The sequence below is a fragment of the Lissotriton vulgaris genome, chromosome 3_1 (genome assembly GCF_964263255.1).
Source record: "Lissotriton vulgaris chromosome 3_1, aLisVul1.2, whole genome shotgun sequence".
Classification (NCBI taxonomy): domain Eukaryota; kingdom Metazoa; phylum Chordata; class Amphibia; order Caudata; family Salamandridae; genus Lissotriton; species Lissotriton vulgaris.
Genome location: NC_141689.1, coordinates 1,572,935,846 through 1,572,956,976, shown reverse-complemented (window position 1 = coordinate 1,572,956,976; position 21,131 = coordinate 1,572,935,846). Strand labels below are relative to the sequence as shown.

General features: G+C 41.5%; 1 protein-coding gene across 1 annotated transcript in view; it reads right to left on the bottom strand.

The window, feature by feature from the left end:
- The window catches only part of SHOC1 (shortage in chiasmata 1), a 1,715,507-nt gene that overhangs the window by 990,847 nt on the left and 703,529 nt on the right, over positions 1-21,131 (bottom strand). Inside the window, exon 14 of the mRNA XM_086963751.1 lies at positions 17,738-17,914. Coding sequence (XP_086819877.1) covers positions 17,738-17,914 — 177 coding nt within the window. The remainder of the gene's footprint in view (positions 1-17,737; positions 17,915-21,131) is intronic.

Genomic DNA, 21,131 nt, shown 5'->3' with positions numbered 1-21,131 from the left:
GGCCCTGTGGAAGGACTCCTACTGATGAAGCAATCAGCATGAGAGACCGACGGAGCAAGTAAAGGTTTTCCAGGCTTTGTCCACAAATGAAGGCTACGAGGTAATGCAAAATAGAGGAACCATGTGCCCCCCAGTTACAAGGAATCTGAATTGTTACTGCATATGAAAGCCACAATGGCTTTGTCTCAAATGATTAACTATGGAAATCTACATTGAGAATCAGTGCGACCCTCGACATTTCTAACCAACATAAGACGAAATAACCAGGTCCAGGGCCTGAAGAGACACCCTTAAAAGACTCGGGGTTAGAAACGCGTTGACCCCTGCTTCTGGGAAAAAAGATTTGCAGCGTGTCTGGGAGAGACTGTATTGTTACCACTCCCCATTTGACAACACTTTAAGTTAAGCTCCTGGAGCTACACACTTGGCAGGATATAGTACCCATTTTGAAAGTAAAACTTTCCGCCTAGTGTCTCATATGTCAGTAAGGGATTGGTCAATTATGTCTTGTAAAGTAATATATTAGTAAGTTGGAATATTTTACTTATGTAAATACAACTGTGTTCTGTTGTCAGACTCTACAATCTTGTCAAACGGCTGTTCTAAGTCTTACCATAGACTTGCACGGGAACAGAGATGCTTGGTCCCAAATCCCTCTCAGAAATACTCCAGAGGTCAACTTATACTGAGCCTCAGAACTATTCCCTTGGGGGAAGGGGGAATGGATAAAATAACAAACAAAGAAGAGACTGGTTCTGGCAGGTTCCTCTTGTCCTTAGTCCGTCCTGCAGACTTCTATACGGCTATGGGACCTGAGGGAGGAATACACAATTAACTACCAGTTCTAATCTATTCCTTTCCTACTCTTTTCTTTTAAATGACTATTTATTTTTTCACCTACCCTGGTCTTCCAAGATCTGTGCTTCTCTTCTGCGTTTTCTGTTTATTCTTAGCTAACTGTTTATGTCCAATTTAGTTGAACCTGAAATTACAAGATTGACCCTTTACCTTAGTTCTTGCTATTTGTCTAACCCCCTAATTATTTTTTCTGATACTTTTACTTACTTCACTAATTAGTCGTACTCTTATTATTCTTTCCTTTTTTCTGTTCTGGACATTCTTTTTCTATGTCCTTGTAAATTCGCTTCAACCTCTAGAATACACAAATGCCCATTCATTTTCCACCTAATCTTAACTATGTGGTGATCTATTCTTAAGTGTCTCCACTTAGTAAGGCTGCTTGCTGCTTATTTTGTCTTTCCATTCTTGTTAGGTATCTATTCTTTCTTGCTTTCTTATAGTTATTAACCTTCTGTTCCTTTATTCCTTAGGTTTACCCCTTTCCTGGCTGACTGAAAACTTGAAGGAAAACTTCTCCTCTACAGTTGTCGGTAAATATCGAATTTATATTATTCTCTAATTTCGTGTCTTTATTTACTCATATTCTTATATCTTAAGTCACTTACCTTTTGTCTTCTTCTGGTCTTTCTCTCCTCCAGGTCACTAGTTCTTACCACAACCTCGCGCTGTGTATCTGCTGCTATGCTGAATCCGAGAGTCACAGAAATGCCGATGATGCTGTAAAGTTCGTCAGGTAATTCTTAAAAAAACAGTCTTAATCGTTTTTCCCAATTCCGTTTTCTAGACTCTCTGCATTACAATTACTTTAACCACTTAACTAAGAGGTTTTAACGAAAATCTCTGACTAAACTAGGAACTCGCTGAATAGGCTGCTTTACCCGGTCGAATCTCAGGTGAAGTGCGCACTTTCTCTCACGTTCGCGCTCCACATGAATCACAGAGCAGCTGCGGTCTGAAGACTAGACCGCAACTTGGATATCGAAATCGGCGGCCATCTTAGAATGCCAATTTCGAACTAGACCAGTCCAATAATTGTTTTCTGGGTGCTTATTTCACTTGTTTTGTTCAATCCAGAGCGGACTGTTGCCAAGATTTGAGTTGGGGGTCCTGACATCTGTGTATGTTTATATTTTGTTTTCAAGTGTTTCCAAAAAATAAAGTGTTGCCCTTCTTGATGACATGCTTTAAATGAGAAAAACATTTTCTGAATAAGATGAAGAAAAGTGAAATAAATCACTTGGGCTAATGAATTAAGGCCATTGGTTCATTTATTCTTTAACTTCTTATAAACTTTTAGAAAATTGCCATTTTACAACCTTTGTGGCTACAGCCCGTTAGGGTCACATGATTGGGGATAGCTGACAGACTTTGTGAATTTCTCCCAGGCAGTCACACAATAGAGTGATTAGTGTGTCTGAATGGGCCATCTGCTGACAGGAAGGGGACAGAGCTGTGCACAGCCTCAATTACCTGAATAACCTGTGGTCTGCCTTGACAAAAAGGGCCTAACAGCCCTGTATTGTTACTGCAGCCAGCTTGGAGTCAGGACATTCTAAGCACTTCAAAGAACTTTTCCAGAAACTTCTATCACCTTCCAGATGATGGGCAACAGGGTATAAAAATAGAACCTTCAGACCCAGTCTTCAGTTCACTACTGGACCCATGGAAGGACTCTGAAAGGACTGCTTGCTGCTTTGACCTGCTGTGCACTCTGTCAGACTGCTGTTGTACCTGGAAGACTGTCCTGCTGCCTGGTGCCTGCCTTGAACCTTCACAGGCCAAACCTGCTGTTGAGCCCTGCATCTGCACCCAGGACTACCAGTAGTGACACAAAGGGCTAGTTTTGTGCCCTCCTGTTCAGAGCCACAGGGATATAACAGGCTCTCACCATGTTTGAACCCAGTCTGAGTGAGTCCCGAACCCCCCAGAGGTGTACTACCAGTCCTGACCCGTGCTAAAGTTTCCCAGATGCCCAATTTCCAAAACTGAGGACAAAAAGTGCTCTTAGAACAAAGACAAAGCTCATTGCCTATCTGCCTGAGGTGCATCGTCAATTGGATTGACTTAGCAGCTTCTCTCATTACGTTCTTCTCCCTAGCAACAAATACATTCCAGCGGTCCTTTGCCAAAGTGATAGACGACCTTGTGGAACTGTGTTCGGCTACAGCCCTTTGCTTCGACCCACTGGAGTTTTACAACTTTCATTTTGGCAACTAAGTCCAAATGTAGAAATCTTCATCGCAGTTTCAACCCAAGGCCATCGGATGACAACGCTCCCTCCTCTGCCACCTCTGAGCTTTACCTGACATTATTTTCCAGATTTTTTTTTTTTTGTCTGACAGTAAGCGCTGGCTGGGTCCAATCCACTTCTTTTATTCAAAACACACTCTATTGCAGTTGGTTTTAACTTTCTACTTTGACCTGGTCTTCGGTGACTAGATGTCGGCGTTGGCGCTTTGATCTTTTAAGCTCTATTTTGAATCTTAAAATGAAAAAAATCATAACTCCGGTTCTACTGATTGGATTTTTGTTGTTTTGGTGCCAAATAATTTCTTAAAATGTACTCTATTTTCCTAAATTGGGGGTTTGAGATTTTTCTTGTGTTGTAGTCTCATTTTTAATACTGTATGTGTGCTGCATAATACTATGCACATTGCCTCAAAGTTAAGGCTGACTGCTTTTTATGTCAAATTACCCAGGGTTAAGCACAGGTTAATTAGGTGACTTTTTGTGGTTCACCCTGCAAGGGATTGTCGCTGTTGCTTGACCAGGGCTCACACCTCAGTCAACAACAAAGTTCTCACACATCCTTTATAGTAAAAGGATGGCTCCAAAGTGATTCCATACCTATAGCATGAAGGTTAGATTTTATGTGGCAAAGCGTTAGAATAGAGTGTGAGTGACCATCTGTATAAAACCTCAAATAAGGTTCTCCTGTAAGGTTCTAACTTTAGAGTTACCCCAGTCTAATCCAGGATAAGAGTGGTTTTAAAGCAGCTGTAAAGCCTATTAGTTTGAGCCCTGTGTCAAACAATAATGGCAATATTGGTGTGCTTTGAGGTAAACTAAACAAAGCCATCAGAACAGCATTTTCTCTAACAGTCAGCTCCTTCTTATTCCCATGTTCCCACATTTCAGCATTGTACAAAGTTGTGCTGTGGACATTAGCTAAATAGAGCTCAATAGCCGGCAAAACATGTCTTGGAGTTGCTATTTTAATCTTTGGATAACTGCAGATGCACCATGTAACAAATTAATGCTGCTTTTATGTAATGGTGATGACCAAGAAGAGACGTTTTCTAATCTAATTCTAAGGTAGTCAAGTCTATCCACCTTCTGCAGTATAGATCCCTTCATCTTACAACAGCCTCTAAAAGATTAGAACATTTGTCTATAAGATTTTGTAGACTCATAGGGATGCAGCAGATTTGGAGAGTATCGTCGGCAATCAAATCGTGGATGCAATCATTCAAAAAGCTTATCACATCATTAATATAAAGGGATAATAAAATAGGAGTTAACTCACCCCGGGATCCCGAACACACTTGGACAATGTTGGCCTCATGCAATCTAACAATGATATTAAACAGATCAAGGCTCATGCCCATTGACTCTAATTTGGGCCATAGGTATTGCCTTGGAACCAAATCAAATGCTTCCCTAGGATCTATGAATTGCACATATGGGGCCAGATGTAGGAGCCCAAATACCGGTCGGTAACGGCCGATTTCGGCCGTTACAGACCGGTATTTGGGTATTGTAATGTAGGGGGCTAGAAGATTACAGAATCGGTATATTTACTGATTCGGTAAATTTACCGATTCAGTAAAATACCGAATCATTAAATATACCGTTTCTGTAATTCAATATGTAGGTGGCACAGTTTACAGTGCCACAGGCCCTTAGAAATTCGTTATTTACCACCCAATACTATTGGGTGGTAAATTACGAATTTCTGTGTACATGCACATCTGTGCATGTACACCTGTGCCATGTGGCACACATACATGCCCTAAGGGCATGTATGTGTGTCACATGGCACACAAGCCAGAAACAGGGGTGCAACAGGGTGTCAAAGTGACACCCTGTCCCCCTTGGAAATTCGGTATTTTTACCGATTCGGTAATTACCGAATCGGTATTTGCTATTGAATCCTATGGGCTTCAAGGCCCATAGGAATCAATGGCAAATACTGATTCGGTAATTACCGAATCGGTAATTACCGAATCAGTAATTACGAATCTTACCGATTCGGTATTTTTACCGATTTTTTTTCCAACATAGCAATTACCAATTAGTAAATACCGAATCGGTAAAATTCGGTATTTACCATTCGGTAATTTACTATTACCTACATCTAGCCCCATGGTCTTTTGGCAGCTCGAGATATTTCCAGCAGATTAGAATAAACTGAAATACCTGATCCACTGTGCTGATTTTGGAATGAAAGCCGGCTTGTAGGAGAGCCAATGTTTTGGTTTACTTTATCCAGTCTTGCAGTTTATCTAAGACTTGGTGGCAAAATATCTTCTGGAGGTTATCACCCAAACTAATAGGATGACAATTCACAGGATTTTTATCCTATCTCTCTTTTTATACACAGGTATGATTTTTGCTCCCCGCCAAGCGTTGGGATACGTTCTCCTCCCATGATTCTGTTTGACAGTTTGTTAATATAGGAGGCCCAAACAGCTAGCTCTGAGCGATAAAGATTTCCTATTATTGTATCAGGGTGGGGTGCTTTCTTGGGCTGCAAACAGCTCATGGCTCTTCGTGTATCTTCTAAGGTAATAAAGGTGATTAATACATTTTACCCATGAGTAAGTGTATCCTCGTGATTAGGCACTAGTTCAATTTACCCATTCTAATTTCTGAAATCCCAACAATGAGCTTGTGTATACTATATGGAGCTGCAAAATATTTTTCCCAAAGACGTGGGAGAATGTAGAATTCCGAGGGGCTGTAAATCGACACACATCCATGGGTTACGATATGCCAGAAGGCTTCAAAATGTATGGATCTAGAGCTTTCCGCAAGGTCGGTCCAGTTGGCATTAATCCTGTTTGGTGTTGGAAACAATTTTCTTGCACCTTGCTCTGGAGTCTTTAATGTTCCCTATATCAAATCGCTTAACAGGCATGATTAATTCTAATCCACCCTTCCTGCAGCGCATATAGATCATAACGCACTAAACAGACTAGGATTCAGCTCAACAAAGGAGTTTTTGCTAGATGGAATGTCAACTAGGTGGCCAAAGATTCAATTAAATGTATTATATATTTGCATCATGGTATCAGGCTTGGAAGCAAGTTTAATCACTTAATCGATCTCTTATTGTTGCTGAGAAACAATGTAGACTCAGCTCTAATAAAGCTATCAGCTTTGCAGGAAAATTGGTTTGGCTGTAAAGATAAGTTTATAGGCTAATGGTCACTGACACATCTTGCAAGTACACCAACATTGCACATTGCATAATATATTTATATGTTCAATAGGATGTGATCTATCCTGCTTTTACTTCTTCCCCCATGAAGGTATATTCTCAGTGGCCAAATACAACAATAAGAAAATGGCAGTAAGGGATATTTGAGAGCCGGCCCATCTCGCTATACACAGATGATAAATTTACTCAAAAATTGTGTTGCTCACCTCGTCAGTGCACTGCCGGAGGACCCAACAATTATAAAACAGTACACAATGCACAGAAAAGCAACATAGAAATTATAAAGCATAAATGCACAGCACATAAATCAATCCGGATTCTTCAGTGATATTCAAAAAGATGATCCTTTAATAGCTTCTTTGGGCCACTGGTAGTGTATAATGATGGATTAATACAGCCAACGCATCTCGCCCCAAAAGGGGCTTGGCAGATTTCACTGGTAGTGTATAATGATGGATTAATACAGCCAACGCATCTCGCCCCAAAAGGGGCTTGGCAGATTTCACAACGTACAAATCTTTATACCGATCACTGTAGTCCCAGGATCAAAATGTATCAACACTAATATAAAAAGACATATAGATGCTCTTTGAAAGAATGTAAGGCATCAAACCATTAAGTACGGAAACGTTTTCAAATAGTCTCCCACTTTTGCGAGAAAAATTCACTGTCTCTTAGAACACATCACAAATGGTTCAATGTGTACGGTACATTCCAAAATTCAAAAAGGTTTCTTCAGGTCACTATGATAGGTGACTATCCGACTGGCGTGTTTCACCGGCGTAGCTGCATGTCAGCGTTACTGCGTCTCAGTGGCCATCTGATTTGGATCTACCATTACATTCCCGCATATCATACTTCAGTGTTAAAGACTTAAGTTGTATAGTAGTAGTCGACCATTTTTGGAGTGGCTCTGCTTCCAGTCTTTGTTACACCCCTAGTCGAATCTTTTAAAACACTAATGTAATCAATAAAAGCTACAGGTTCAAATGTTACATTCAAATCTCCAAGGCTATAGGTTCGAATGTTACATTAAAATCTCCAGCAATAATTAATTGAAAGTGTGATTGCCTGTTTAGTAAATGGTGGTCAAGCTTAGCCAACGTAAAAGACTCCTTATTCAATCAAACAGAGCAGTTGAAAATTTTGTATACACTTACAGTTATACAGTTAAACCCCCTTATAATCAGACCAACTACATCAGGACAATCAATTGATAGTTGTTTAAGAAGCAGATTTAATGAAATCCGTTCCAGGTTAAAATATCACCGGATGAACTTCCAGCTCTGGCAGGGGGATGCTTTAATGATACAATTTGTGTAGCCAGAGCTGTACAAAGATTCTGTGGACCAGGACTCTTGGAGCAATATCAAATCAAATCGACTAATATAGTTGATCCAATCAGCCATCTTGGCATGTAGCCCTGCAACATTTCATGACAGTAGCTATAAGATAGGAGAACAATAGGTCCCTGCCAATAGGGAAGTAGGTCATTTTAGTGATTGAGAATTGTGTTTTTTTACAGTGCAAGCAGGGAAAGATGGAATCTCCAAGCAGGCATGGACATTTTGATAAACTTTGTGTAATTGTGGAACATGTAAAAAGGGCTCAGATGCCAGATCAAGTAGCTAGTTCTGAGGGGTGGCAATGTCCACGACATCTTGATGGAGTGGAATGCTAAGTGCAGAAATGGAGCCCTGATCTCCTCTCTTAGGCTGGCCGGTCATAAGTCATTCCATTTCATACAGAATACAGGGTGCGTCCATAAAAAATTATATCCAGAACCCATTTGACTGAGGTTAAGAAGGTAGTGATTCTCCCCAAATAATGGAAGGGTGAAAGTAAACAAGTGCTGAATTGAGGAAATCCTGGGATCCCAGTACTGGATAGTATTGCCCAATTTGAAACATAAATTAATTTCGGAGGAGGATTACTTGAGGCTCAAGACCTCCTAGGTCTCAAAAGTGATTCATGCAAACTGTTTTTTGAGTTGGTACTCCTCCATTGTATTTAAGAAAAGTAAACAAAGAAAGTAGTTCGAGTCCTCTTTTTTGGAACAGCTCAATGTGTTTATTTTCAATAAATCTTCTTTTTAAAAAAATCCAATTAATTCAGAATCTCATTGGACAAAGGATATCATAAAGTCAAGAGGGTGCGGTCCAGGGTTAATCCAGTATCATAGCTATGATACGGTATTAACCCTGGACTGCGCCCTCTTGACTTTATAAAACACAAATACCATTCTACTCAAGAAATGCTGAAAGCTGATTTGATACGCCTTGCTTGAGACTATGGATTTTTCCTCATGTTGCACTACTACACTATAACAGAAGCCTTGAAAAATCCCTGGTCGACAGGACCCAACGGGCGAAACACATGTCGGCTGATATCCTTTATCCATTCAGATTCTGAATTAATTGGATTTTTAAAAAAAGATTTATTGAAAATAAACACATTGAGCTGTTCCAAAAAAGAGGACTCGAACTCCTTTCTTTGCTTACTTTTTTTAAATAAAATGGAGGAGTACCAACTCAAAAAACAGTTTGCAAGGGTGAAAGTAAAGTAGCTGATATGGAGTCACTGCCACTGAGAGTTGTACACTGGAGGGACCGCTTCTTATCTACTTGGTGTGGGGAGAGAACTTTTCTTGTGATATGGGCAAGCCCTTGTACTATTAAGGGGTTAGTATAGCAATCTATTGTGCAAGTATTGCTGTTGTTGTGGCTACTCTGGTGGGTAAGAACTCCAAAAAGGCTGGCAGCTGTGGTTCCTGGAACCCCAAAAGAATTGTTGTCTGCAGCCTGCAAAACATCAAGCAAGCTTCACCATCACCTAAAACCTCACAGGCTCTCAGTGAATCTCCTCAACGTCGGTAGCTTCTCCTGCAAACCCTACACCCCTCGCCCAGTACCCTGATTTGGCAGCGCGCCTAGAGGATATTTCTACACAATTGCTCCTTCTCGCTTCGAAGCTACATGAATTGAAAGTCCTATCAAATGATCTTTTCCTCAAGATCAGCTCTTTCTTCAGCTCTACAAATTGGCTCAGAGCCTCCACAATGGATAGTGAGCACAAGGGTCAGTCCTTAACCCCTTCCATTTCGAAATCTACTCCCTCTCCAAACTCCCAACCCTGCCCCAGGAAAATTGAGTCGCACTTAGCGTCCATTGCTAACTTTAACTTGACCCAGCCTAGGCAAATACACTCCATGCTTGCCAACATGGACAGGGAACCTTCCGGCAATCTGAGATGCAGGAATTCTGACAACCTCACCAAGGTCAACATCACCCAGACTCTCGCCCCCCCTAATCCGCTACATCTCAAATGTGTACTACTAAACTGCAGATCAGCCAGTAAACACGCCTTAGGCATCTTTGACCTCTTCAAACACAGTTACTTGGATATTATCATACTCACTGAAACTTGGCTAAAGCCCACCTCCAAACCTATCTTAGACCTCCTAATTTCTCCCACTCATAATATAATCAGGCTAGACAGAACTCTGAAGTTGGGTGGGGCTCTAGCCTGTATCCACAAGAACACTCTCTCAATTTCTCACTAGGAGTCCTCTTCCCCTTCCTCTTGTACATACCTTGGCCTCATCATCTCAAGTATGAACCTACCGATCTGCAAACTACACACCTTTTAACACCCCGTGGGGGACAACCTCCCTTTCATTGAACAATTAATGGAAATCATCTCTAGCAATGTCGATTATGGTGTGTCACAAATCTTTGATCCTCCTTGATCTTTCCTCAGCATTCGACACGGTCAATCATGACAACCTCCTATCCATCTGGCAACATAGAATGAGTTTCTATGACCTGGTGCTTCAATGGTTCTCCTCCTTCCTCCATCACAGATCACAAAGATTCAAGGCAAAGTAGTCATGGGAGTCCCCCAAGGATCCGCCCCTTTCTCCCATCCTCTTCAACCTTTTCTTGGAACCTCTAGCTCATGCACTAAACTCCACGAACATTCTCTTCCACATGTATGCCATGACACTCAACTCTACTTGAAAATCTTATCCCCGGAAAACATCATCTCACTCAACACCGTCCTAGCGTCCACTCAAAATTGGTTAACCGAAAACCATCTCCTGCTCAACACCTCCAAAACATAGATCCTGCTTATCTCCCCTCCAAAACACATCCCCAAATTAGATCACGGGCTGACTCACCTCACTGCTTTCAATTCCACCCCGATTATCATAGATTCAGCCAAATCACTAGGAATCACCGTGGACAAGCACCTGAATATGAATAATCACATCAGCAATGTTTGTAGGGGGCAAACCACTTGAATGGAACTCTCAGAAATATCAAACCTTTCCTTTTCACAAAATGATTGACAGGTGGTCCAAGCGCTTGTCCTGCCAAGGCTAGACTATGACAGTGCTACTCTCTGTGGCCTTCCCAAATATGCCTTGACTCCATTAAGGGGCTCACTAAATACCGCAGCTAGACTGGTTACTGGTGCCAAACGAAACAAGCACAGTTCCCCAGTCCTTAAATCTCTCAACTGGCTACCCTTTGAAGCACAAATTCAGCTAAAGATTGCAGTACTGGCGCACAAAGCCCTTCACTTCAATACTACCAGGTACCTGGCGCAAAAACTTGAACTATCCTGTGGGGAGAGAGCATCCAGAAGCTCCTATACTTTCCTCTTGAAACCTTGCACCTTTAGGAAAAAGAGAACTTGTCTCCGAGCCTTCTCAGGGGCAGCCGCAAAGATTTGGAACTCTCTTTTCACCGGAAGTACATAGTCTCAACTCAACAACGGCGTTCAAATTGGAAACCAAAAGATTCCTAATAAGCAAATTCTTACCCTAAGCGGGCTAGGCTCACTGGATCAGATGACATTGTTTGTATTATCATGGTACCTCCATTTGATACAGTTCTTCTATTATGCATATTAATGCCCCCTTCTTTACCCGCTTACTTCTGCTTATTGTATGGTCTTATTTTTCCCAATTGTTGCTGTTAATACACTCATGTCCTCTCTTGTAAAGCACTCTGATATCCCTCGGGATCTTGTTTGCGCTATATAAAACGTTATAAGTAAAATAAATACGCTGGCTGCTTTGGTTTCTGCTTTGAGGTGTTGTAGGGTGACTTCCACATGGTAGGCAAGCAGCAATTCTAAGTCAAATGGTAGGTCCAGTATGCAGTTTGTACCTTTGCTCTGAACTGCGACTCCTGCCAGCTGGCGTAATTCATATTAGATATGTCTATGTATGCATTCTCCTTCCTACAGAATGGACATGGCTTTGTTTCTATTTTTTCCTTTGAATTAAGTCTTGGTAGGGGCTGATGTCGTTCCATATCTGATGAAACAGCTCCTGACAATCGCTGGTGAATCTGCAAGTAACCTCTAATGGAGGCGACACACTTTCCAAAGGAATCTAAAAGGTTTTCCCGTACTCTCCAGAAAAGTGGTGGGTGGAGAAGAGGGGGTACGTAAGCGACACTGGGTTGCTTTGAAGGCTGCTGAGTATACCTTTGAGTGAGCAATCAAGCAGATAGGTGAGGGTCGCTGAAATCATAGAGAAATCAGCATGTTTGCAGGATTTGAAGAGTCAACACAATAAAACCTTGTCAAAGAAGTTTTAATGAGAGAATGGAACTTAGGTGCACTGGTGTAGACTCAACTTTCACTGGCAGATTTGACACATAATCACCTGTCTAATATCTTTAAGCACCTCTCCTTCCTCCTTCTCTATTTCAGTTGTCTTCTTCAGTTATATTTGCTTCCGCCATGCATGACGGTGCGAACAGTGGCAGAGGTGGGAGTTGCGGTTGTGATTGTTTTAGTGGGGTGTTATGGGGGTACAGAAGGTATTGGTAGAGCAGGTGGAGATTTTGCAGCTAGTAGCAAAGTGCAATTGTAAGCCATTATGGCTTTCCGATTCTTGACGAGGTCAATCAGTACTTGCATCATTGATAGCTCACAATAACAGTGCTTGTAGTTTGGATCTTCATAGTAGGGCTGGGTATAATGAGGGTGGCGGAAGCACCAGCCTTTTTCTTCCTTCTGACGATTCAAGGAAAGTGGAGTGGTGACCCCTGAGCAGAATGCACCCTGCTAATGATCATCATTCTCTCGACATTTGACCTTTCAGTGTTCTGGATTGTATACTGGACTAAACAAATAGTCATCATCTGACTCTTTGTACTCTCCACTGTACACGAGATAAGGGGGAGAAGGAATACACCTTACTTTGCCCTCCTCCAAGTCAATATATACAAACAAAAGAAAGTAAGGTGAATACAAGTCGCAAGGGTAGAAAATAGAGGTCTATGCAGAGCTGTGGGGTGGAGAGAGCTTAACTCACTCACGCCACTACTATCCGGTGGTATTTTCTACCCTTTTTTAATCCTGACAAGATAATTCAGGAATAAAAATTTTATGACGATATCCCTTTGTTAGTTTTACCATTCACTGTCTGCACCTATTTACTTTTCCTTCTTTATTTGCTTGTATTGTCTACCCCTCCCTATTGCTCCGCCTCTACCGTTGGTCTGCACTGAGGCGTTTTGCAGCAGACTTATGATGAAGCATGCCACAACTTGTTGTGGGTGAGGGCAGTTTTTACAAAGTGAATGTGCCCCTGATTCAACTTTATAGTTGAGAAAGCAGGTTTACCTGTGAAACGCGTTGAGAAAAGCCTTTTTTGAAGTAAACACGCTTATGTAACTTGGAAGTGGCCCGGACAATCTTTTCTTGAACCGAGGAAAGTGTATGGTTGGATATATATATATATATATATATATATATATATATATATATATATATATATATATATATATATATATATATATATATATATATATATATATATATATATATATATATATATATATATATATATATTTATTTATATATATAAAAATTGCAACTTGTATTCACCTTATTTTCTTTTCATATCTTCGTACTCTCCTTCTGGCTTGAAACTGAATAGCTTGGCAAGGGGTCATAGACACTCTACTAGGAGAAGTGGCTGCAGTACTGAGGGGTCCTGAGGGAAAGTGACAAGTATTGCCATAGGTACAGTTGGCAGAAATGCATCAGTCGTTGCCTTGCCTACTGTCAATGGAGGTGCTTTTGGCACTGAAGTTGTTTACAAGGGAGGCAGCAACAGTGGAGCTTTTGGCAGTAGAGTTTTGGTGATGATTTTGCTTTTTTTCTATGTGGTGTTTGGTGACGGGCCACGCTTGCCTGCAAATAGATGGGCATCATGGGGGACTTACGCAACAAAGATGATATGTTCAATGAGGATATTGATGATGATTGTGAAGAGGTCATTTACAGTGCAGTTGCAGATGAGGTCTTTGTTGGTAATGGTTCAAACTAGAAACTAGGTCAAGTATCCTTTTCCTGCTTGGAAGCCTGCTTGTCTGCCAGTTTGGGAGCTCTTGAAGGAACGTTTATTGATTACAGATCATCTGCTGAAGATGTCCTAGCCTGCTTTTGTCCTTGTCTCTTTTGTGGGTCTTCTTTGAGGGGAGGCTACATCAGCACTCCAGGTGAATCCATTCCTAGAGATGGTAGATTTTACCCTCTTAAAACGGTGCAGGACCCAGCTCTCTTGCTTCTGAAGGGTCTTTCAGGAAACATTTCTTAAGATCTCACACTCTGTGAGGGAGTGCTCAGGGGACAGGCAGTAAATGCACCTGCTGTGCATGTACTTTGTGGATAGGCTTCTTTCCTCATAGTAGCTGATGAAGGCCTTCTTTGGTATTACGAGAAAAACAAAAAGACACAGATCTTGGTCCAAATCTCACAAAGGCAGAGATACAGTGAGAAAACCTGCCAAGAGTTTGGATGATTCCAACAAGAGAATTTCAAATTTTATGTTCTGAAGAAAACCGAGCCAAGCTCAGAGGAGACTCCCTTTAATCACAATGTGTGGTGAAAATGTGAGGTATGGTGGCTTCCAGGGGGACTTGAGTTCAACACTCTTCCATTTCATTGACTTGGATTTGGCCATTCCAAATAGGTTGAAAGGGGTTCTAAACAAACAGGAAATGTTTCATCCCGTTTCTATGGAAAACTAATTTCTGTACTGCTTTAATATTGAACTAGAAGCTCCCACTTTAACCATGAGTAGAGTCTGCCATGGAAATCTATGATAAATCCACTGCTGGAGAAATTATATTAGTCATAGATGTGTATGACTCAACTGACAATTAATCGATAGGATGCAATGATAAGAATAGTTGAACTGATATTGCACACAAATCATTTCTGGTTGTTGGTCCTTGTTTCGCCTTCTACGAAGTCAATATGTCAGCATGCCATGAGGGATTTGCCCGCCAGCCTCGCCCTCGCCACCATCCCACGGATTCGTAGAACCACCACCGGAGGAAGATCATTCTCCTACCTAGCAGCCAAAACATGGAACTCCCTCCCCTCACACCTACGAACGACCCAGGACCATCTCACCTTCAGGAAACACCTCAAGACCTGGCTCTTTTGATTGATTGATTTGTAGCAAATAAGAACAGAATGCGCTGGAGTAGAGTGGTAGGCTCTATACAATGTGACCTAGAAATATATCTAGGTTAACCAAACTATATTATATTGCAGAATAATAATGTTAATTAGACAATAATAATAAACAGCAGTTATGCAAGATAAACAAATAACTAAATAGATAGATACATTCATAAAATATATATTTACGAACTACACACTTGTATACGGCAATAGATGATAACAGTATTAAAGAAAAATTAAATGTTACGTTTTATGTTTGTTTATTTGTAAAGAAGTGACTGTTATCAAAAGCATTTTGGTGATGGTAGCCAAAGCCACTTCAGGGGGAGGACATAAATGAGAGTGCTGCTTACTAGAAGAGGAAAGTGTTCAGTTGTTTTCTGAAGAGAAGTTGCTGTTCTACGTGTTTAAGAGTGGTTCCATATTTTAAAAGTGAGCCGGCTGAAAGTTCGGCCAACATAATGTGTTTTCTTGACAAAAACAATATTAGATTGGTCTGCTAATGAGTGGATGACACTAAAAGGAGCGTACATATTGAATTAGTCCTGTAACTACCATGGGTAGAATTTGTTTATGGCTCGATGAACTGAACAAAATGACTTAAAGTGGGATTGCTTGCAACTGGAAGTACATGGAGTGCCTGAATGTAAGGGGTAATTTGAGCCCTCTTCCAAATCTATGGATAAGATGTAAGGCCAAATTCTGAAGTGATTGTAACCTTATTAACCACCTTCTTAAGAGTCCCCCAAAAAAGACGATCAAATAGTCAAGCCTTGGAAGAATAAGAGCTTGGATCATCAACGTGCTGCAGTCAGTAGGCAAGTAAGGAAAGATTTGTTTTAGGGTTTTAAACTAGACAAAAACAAGGAGAAATAGTCTTATTGACTTTGGTAAAAAGGATACCTTATCATCTAGATGAAAGACAAGGTTTTCTTACGGGGCAGGAGCAAGACCTAGATTTGAAGGCGACAAGCAAACTATTGGTGGTTGTGGAGATGGGCTTTACCAGTGCTTAATTTGAGCTTTTCAGCAAAAATGGGGTCCATCAGCACTTATTTTTTGTGACCAGCACATATTTTTCCTCAACCGACGTACGGGGAAAAACACAAAACAGGGAAAGAGGTAGAAAGAGAAAGATGTTAAAATAGTGAAAAAGGTAGAAAGAGGGGATGGAAAAGAACCCTGGAAGAGTGAGAAAAAAAGGCAGTGAAAATATGGTGGTGGATGACAGAGTCATGAAGTGAAATTATTATTCCTCGGCACTCTTTGTATTCAGCTTCCCCAAAATCCCATAGAACTAGCTTTGGGCTTTTGAGCAAAACTTTGGACCTTGGCAATTAATCTTGTACAAATTAACCACTGCCTAGGACAAGAATCTCAGTCTTGACAGTGGGCATTTTAAGATCATTGCTATCCATCCATTTGGGCACTCCTGAAATGTATCCAAATAAGGAAGAACTGTTCTTAACTCTACACTTCTCAAGGTGGATAACCACCTGGGTGTCATATGCTTTAATCATAATAAAATGGCCAAAATAGCAGTCTTAACGGGGGTCACATAGACGTTAAAACGAGCGGGACTCAATGAAGAGTCCAGAAGCATCCTGTAGGAAACTGGGTATATCTTAAACGTGGATGTTTGAATCTCGACCACCTGACAATGCCAGAGGTAAGTATGCTAGTGTCATGCTTCTCCACTGATCCCTATCTCAAGGATCTGGTTGAAAAGGATCTTATGGGAAATGGTACTGAAGGTTGTGGACAGATCAAAGAGAATCAGCCCTGTAATATTGCCTTACTCAAGCACCTAATGATGGGGCATATTACCAACAACTAGAGATAATTATCGCTATGTTGGTTTAGCGGCGATATTTTTATCGCCGAGCTGCGGCGATTTTTATCGCTTAGGAACCTTGCTATTATCAAGGTTTATCTCCTAAGCGATAAAAATCGGCCGAAATACATGAATATCGCTTAAAAGTCAGCGATATTCATGCATTACTGAGCTAATGCTCTTAGCAACGTAATCCACCTCCCATTGGATAACATGGCTAAGAACTGCTCCGGGGCAGGTGTTAGCTTTTGGAGATATTCACGCTTAGCGCGAATATCTCCAAAAGTTGGTAATAGGAGATAGCGATGTTAGCGACTGTTTCCAGTTGCTAACATCTTGGCACGCCCACTTTGCATGTCATTAGCGATAAATATCTCTGACATGCAAAGCGGGGCCCAAGATGGTCGCTATCTCCTACTAGCTGTCGCTAACTGGTGTTAGCGACAGCTAGGTAATAGGGAGATAATTTTGTCTCCGCTTCCTTGGCTTTGAAAGCCCAAAAAGCAGAGATAAACCCCCTTGATAATATGCCCCGAAGTTCGTCCACAGCCACAAAAGTGTTGACTCAGTGATGTGTAAAGTCCCGAAACCCAATTGAAATGCGTCCACCACAGAGTGGGCTGAGAGGCAGGGTGTCAGAATGTTGGTAACATGTTTTTTCAAGAACTTAATAGGCCAGTAATTGGAGGGGACAGCAGGGTCTGTAACTGACTTTTTAATGACTGGGGGAACTACAGCATGTTTTTGACTGACTGGAACTACAGCAGTCTCAAGAACCGAGATGCATAGGAGTTTGAAGACAGGGACAACAGAGCCAGTGCCTGGTTGTAGTAGGAGAGCTGCACAGGGCTCGCAGGGTACTCCTAATATGATGGAAAGTGAAAGGGAACGAAGAAGAGATAGGTAAAGAGGATCTTAGAAATATAACCCGGGACTGGATGAGAGGAACCAGATCAGAGGGAAGTTAACACTAATAATAATGTGTTTTAAAACATGGATACAAGACTGCAGCAAATATGAATACCAAAATCTAGCTATTTCTGAATCGGCCTTATGCAATACTTTTGTGCTTTGAAATGATTGAGCTAGAACAGACTCACCTTGCTTGCAGCTATTGTTGACTGCTTTCTCTTGCTGCTTCAAGAAAAACCTAGTGCGGTCAAAATGAATGTGGGCAAACTTCCAGTCCGCTAGTAAGCTTATGCCCAAAGACAATAGCTTGTTCATTACAGGAGTTGCAGCTGCTTCAAGGAGGCGGTATGCCTGGCACTGGCTGTCTGAACCAATGAAAAAGCAATGCAGAATAAATACCATATGTATTAACCACTAGTAGCTCTAATGTTGTTTTCAGACATTACAATATAAATAATTTCTGTTACATCAAATCTTTTGATAAGTAGTAAAAATGATAAGCATGTCGGAATACTTGCTTCACATTCCATATTTTCCGAATCCTCTGTTCTTGTCATAGTATAACGTTTTGAATATGGGCTCAGAAACAGAGCCGAAAATAACTTACAACTGGAAGTAGCTCTTTTAAATGGTTTATTTTCTTGAAAGATCACATCCTCTTGTCTTGGAAATTCTTAGAATTAATAACATACTTCATTTTGTCATATTTACTTACATGAAAAACAATTTGGCGCACATAATTTTATGTTTTTCCATGAGGAGTGTCTACTTCATTGCAATCTGTCAATTTTGTCCCATTTATTATTATTTAATTCTGGAAAATACGGTGCCATAATGTGATAATTTCTGCTATGCTATATGAAATAATTTTCAAATCCTGCTATGAGCTTCAGAATTGTGCAAAAGTATGCCTTGATTGACAGTTTCTGTAACACATAGATTCTGTAGAATAACCACTGTGCCTTACCAGATATTCCTGTTCAATCAGGATCTTTTCTAGTAAACAAAAAGCACCAGAAATTTGCTAGGATGAATGTGCAGCAAAATTTTCTCTGTGAGAGGAAGGTAGCATGAAAAATAACTAACAGCATGAAGGTATTTTCTCTTGACCGGAATTTGGAGAAGTTATTAAAACACTGATGTTAACTTTTAATCAACAGACACCACTTTCAAAATCATTCTCTACTGCTAGAATGATCTGAAACTGTTTTTTTAAAGACAATAAAAACCTACTACTTGGTATTACCAAGTCTCTAGCCCTGGCTAATATACTATACAACAGATATCATTTGGATTGTAGTTTTAGGGCTTTTACCCCGAAAATTGGGGAGACGGTGCTCAAAAATTTTAAAATACTGTCTAAAGTTGAAGTCACAGAGAGAAAATTGAATGAAGCACCTTATATATAACTAGCTTACCCGTCGCGCGTTGCTGCGATCTCAGAAGAAAGGAAATGTAAGAAAACTTGTTATGATAACATTCAATTTACATTGTGTCATTTTTATTGAAACTTATTCATTTTAATATGGAAAACATTTTAAAGTGTTGTTTTTATTCTGTTTATTTATTGGAGTGCTTGTGGATACACAATATTTATTTTTTTTGTCTGGTGCGTACACAAATAAATCAGAATGTTTTCCGACGCATAAGCTGCCGCATAAAGTTGTCCATGTGAGAAGCACGGACTCTCCAAATGTAGTCCACACACTTGCAGCGATTGTCCTTGTGCTTTGTTGATGGTCACTGCAAAAGCGAGTCGCACCGTAAACTGTAAACGTTTTTGGAAAGATTATGAGGGCCCTGGGGTCTGATATTTAACGCATTTTTCTTTTTTTTTTTGCCAGAAACCTTCGCGGGAGTGTTACCAACAACTTTTAACATTTCTTTTTGTTTTTTTTTGCCAGAAACCTTTGCGCGAGTGTACTCAAAAACTTCCCAAAGTTTCATGGCGATCGGATGAATGGTGTAGTAATGCATAAAGGACAAACAGACATACTTTCGTTTTTATATATATAGATATATTAAACTGAATTAATGAACATATTACCCAGCACAACTTTATGAATGTAGTAACATACTTCTGTTTACCCAGGGACAATCTTGAAAGAATTTGTGTTTTTTGTCAGACTTAGGGGTCGATTAGGATGGCGGATGGAAGGATGACCGCCGGCCTGGAGTAGGCGGAAAATGCCTTTTTTCTGTCCGCAAGCCGCGGCCAGTCCGTCCGCCATATTAGGATGGGAAGCACTTGCAAATGTCCGTACGCCGTGGAAAAACAAGCACCGCCGCGTTAATACACCCGACCCCGCGGCGGACGTAACCAATCCAGAGACACCGCCGTACGGAATGACGTCTCCGAACGTCCACGTAATCACGATGGCGTAAAAGACACAGCAAATCGCAGCGGAAAAACCTCCAGCCTGAACACAACGGATTCACCACAGCGGAGAGGCAAAACATTGCAGAGAGATACCCATCAAAGGCAGATCGCCGTCATGGACCCAGCTCTGCACGCATTTCCGCTCCTCTTCGTGCTCTACCACCAGCAAGTCATGGACCGCCACCGCCGCCGCCGATGCAGGTACGCAAACACACCAATCGCTGTCAGAAGGGGCATGTTGGGGACACAGCATTTACGATAGCACCAATATATCAACAATGCAAGGAGACAACCAGGAATGACACAGCGAAACCAGTACACAGGAATAACTAGCTTTATTGCACATAATAGGGGTTCACTCCCAGAGTAGCCAGGAGCATGGACACTGGATAGAACAGAACAGGTACATCTAAAGCAGCACATGAGAGGGGATAAGTGCATCAACAGTCCATGGCAAAGAACAGGTACATCTGAGGCAGCACATGAGAGGGGCACAGAGCATAAACAGGCCATGGCAAAGAACAGGTCCATCTGATGCAGCACATGAGAGGGGATAAGTGCATCAACAGTCCATGGCAAAGAACAGTTACGTCTGAGGCAGCACATGAGAGGAGTTAAGTGCATCAATAGTCCATGGCAAAGAACAGGTCCATCTGATGCAGCACTTGAGAGGGGCACAGAGCATCAACAGTCCATGGCAAAGAACAGGTACTTCTGAGGCAGCACATGAGAGGGGCACAGTGAATCAACAGGCCATGGCAAAGAACAGGTACATCTGAGGCAGCACATGGAAGGGACACAGCGCATCAACAGGCCATGGTACAGAACAGAGCAGGTACATCTGATGCAGCACATGAGAGGGGCACAGAGCATTAACAGTCCATGGCAAAAAACAGGTCCATCTGATGCAGCACATGAGAGGGGCACAGAGCATCAACAGTCCATGGCAAAGAACAGGTACATCTGAGGCAGCACATGAGTAAAAAGCCTGCACCCGGCGGTGGGCGACCGGCTGCGGCCATCCATGCCAGGGTGACATCAATACACTGGGCAGTCACCCACCGCCCACACCCGGCGGTCTGCGGTGGGTGCTGCTATGTGACTGAAAGGGGGGATACCAAATGCCATTTCCACTTGCACATTCAAGTGTATGTGTTAGCCTGCCCCGCCCCTGCGGAATGCATGCTCCGCCATTGCAATGC